Consider the following 1799-nt stretch of genomic DNA (forward strand, 5'->3'; position numbering starts at 1 on the left):
ACAAACCCTGAGTTAGTTTCACAAACACTGAGTTAGTTTCACAAACTCTGAGTCAGTTTCACAAACCCTGAGTTAGTTTCACAAACACTGAGTTAGTTTCACAAACTCTGAGTTAGTTTCACAAACACTGAGTTAGTTTCACAAACACTGAGTTAGTTTCACAAACACTGAGTTAGTTTCACAAACACTGAGTTAGTTTCACAAACACTGAGTTAGTTTCACAAACACTGAGCTAAAAGCTGGTGTAATAGCAGCTGAGTCATCCACAGCACATTCTTTGACTTCTACTCATCTTTGCTTATATGTTTGGGCGTCCTGTTGAAGCTAATCTTGTTGTCTGTCAGCAAAATATTTAATGAACAGATTTTAGTGCAGTTATTTCATAGATACTTGTCTACAGCTGAGATGAACGTTGAGCCAACCTGATACTAGATGGCCACCACAGCTTCAAACTTGATGCAAACTTATAAAGCTGTAAGTTTTACAGAAGCTGAGCTGAAACTGTGTGGTAGTAGCTAAGAACGGTCCCCAACATACAACCTGAGTGCTAACAGGTGGCACTGAATCTCACAACATTGTGCTAGCTTGTACACAGTTCAGGAAGGTAAACAAATGAGACTTAACGCCACGGTCCAAAATCAAAGTTTTATTCTGAAAGTCTTCCTACGCCGTGACGTTCCCGTGGACGACCTGAGACGGAACCGTTTGTTTTCCTCGCATCACCTGACGTATAAAATAACTTTATCTCTTCTCTTGTGCACCGTTTGTCTGTGGAAGAGGAGCACATTCGTACCTTTTTACATTACATTCAAGACGAAGTAAAAAAAAAAACATTCAAAGCAGGATGGCCTCCTGGATATGGCTTGGAGTGCAGCTCAGAGAGGGAGCTCTCATTGGGCTTTCCTTTTCGAACTGCAGAAGAGAAAGTCACAATCAAACCCACATAAAAGTGTTTTAWCTCAGAGGAGGTCCGATTTGAGGACCTCTAACCGATTCTTGGTGCGACGGCTCAGCCTTACCTTTCCCCTGAYGGCTTGGAGGTCATGACCCAGAGTAGGTATTCCTTGGCGGCCATGGAGTCCAGCACCTTGTTCACGTCGCTGGTGAAGCTCCCGTCGACGTGCCTTTTGCTGAGCGTGGCGCTCCACCAGGCTGTTAGCGATCTGAGTGCGTACACAGGGACACAATGTGAAGAAAGCCCCCTAACCATGGAGACGTGGACACCCCGATCAGCGCCGGTCCTTATCGCCGTGTGTGTGTGTGTTTTTATGATTTGTGGCACAACACAGAAATCAACGCAGTGGAAAAGTTCAGGTGATTTATTTCAGCACAACATCAAAGGAAATGGAAAAAATCAAAGAAGCAGCTGATTGGTTCACAATCACTCTTTCTTTCTGTCACGGTGGCAGTGGAATCAGAGAGAAGCGGGCCGGTTCAGGTGCGTTGGTTCTGCAGGAGGAAGGAGGAGGAGGAGGAGGAGGAGGAGGAGGCAGCCTACTCTCTTTGCACTTGTCCAGACTTGAGCTTGGCTACAAAGTCTTTGATTGCCTGGTCTGTGAGGTACGAGCTCACGTCGCTGGTGAAGGTCCCGTCGGCGTGGCGTTTGTCTGCAGCTCTGTGAACGAACRGAACCAGAACCAGTTTGTAAAGCTTCATCTCAGATTTCAAACACAAAGTTTGAGACGTCAGGTCAAACCAGGGGTGGGCAACCATGGAGGGCCGCAGCCCTACATGTTTTACATGTTCCCTGCTCCAACACACCTGATTCAGTCACTGAACCACCTCTTCAAGTTCTGCAG

The 1799-nt window shown here is 46.2% G+C and overlaps 1 protein-coding gene across 1 annotated transcript in view; it reads right to left on the reverse strand.

Annotated features, from left to right (window-relative positions):
* Positions 1-638: 638 nt before the first annotated feature.
* LOC106536464 (glucagon-1) overlaps positions 639-1799 on the reverse strand; it is a gene marked incomplete in the record, with an annotated part of 3227 nt that continues 2066 nt past the window's right edge. The window contains 3 exon segments of the mRNA XM_014033753.1: positions 639-912; positions 1020-1163; positions 1499-1615. Coding sequence (XP_013889207.1) covers positions 891-912; positions 1020-1163; positions 1499-1615 — 283 coding nt within the window.

Source organism: Austrofundulus limnaeus, unplaced genomic scaffold (genome assembly GCF_001266775.1).
Source record: "Austrofundulus limnaeus strain Quisiro unplaced genomic scaffold, Austrofundulus_limnaeus-1.0 Scaffold1830, whole genome shotgun sequence".
Classification (NCBI taxonomy): Eukaryota; Metazoa; Chordata; class Actinopteri; order Cyprinodontiformes; family Rivulidae; genus Austrofundulus; species Austrofundulus limnaeus.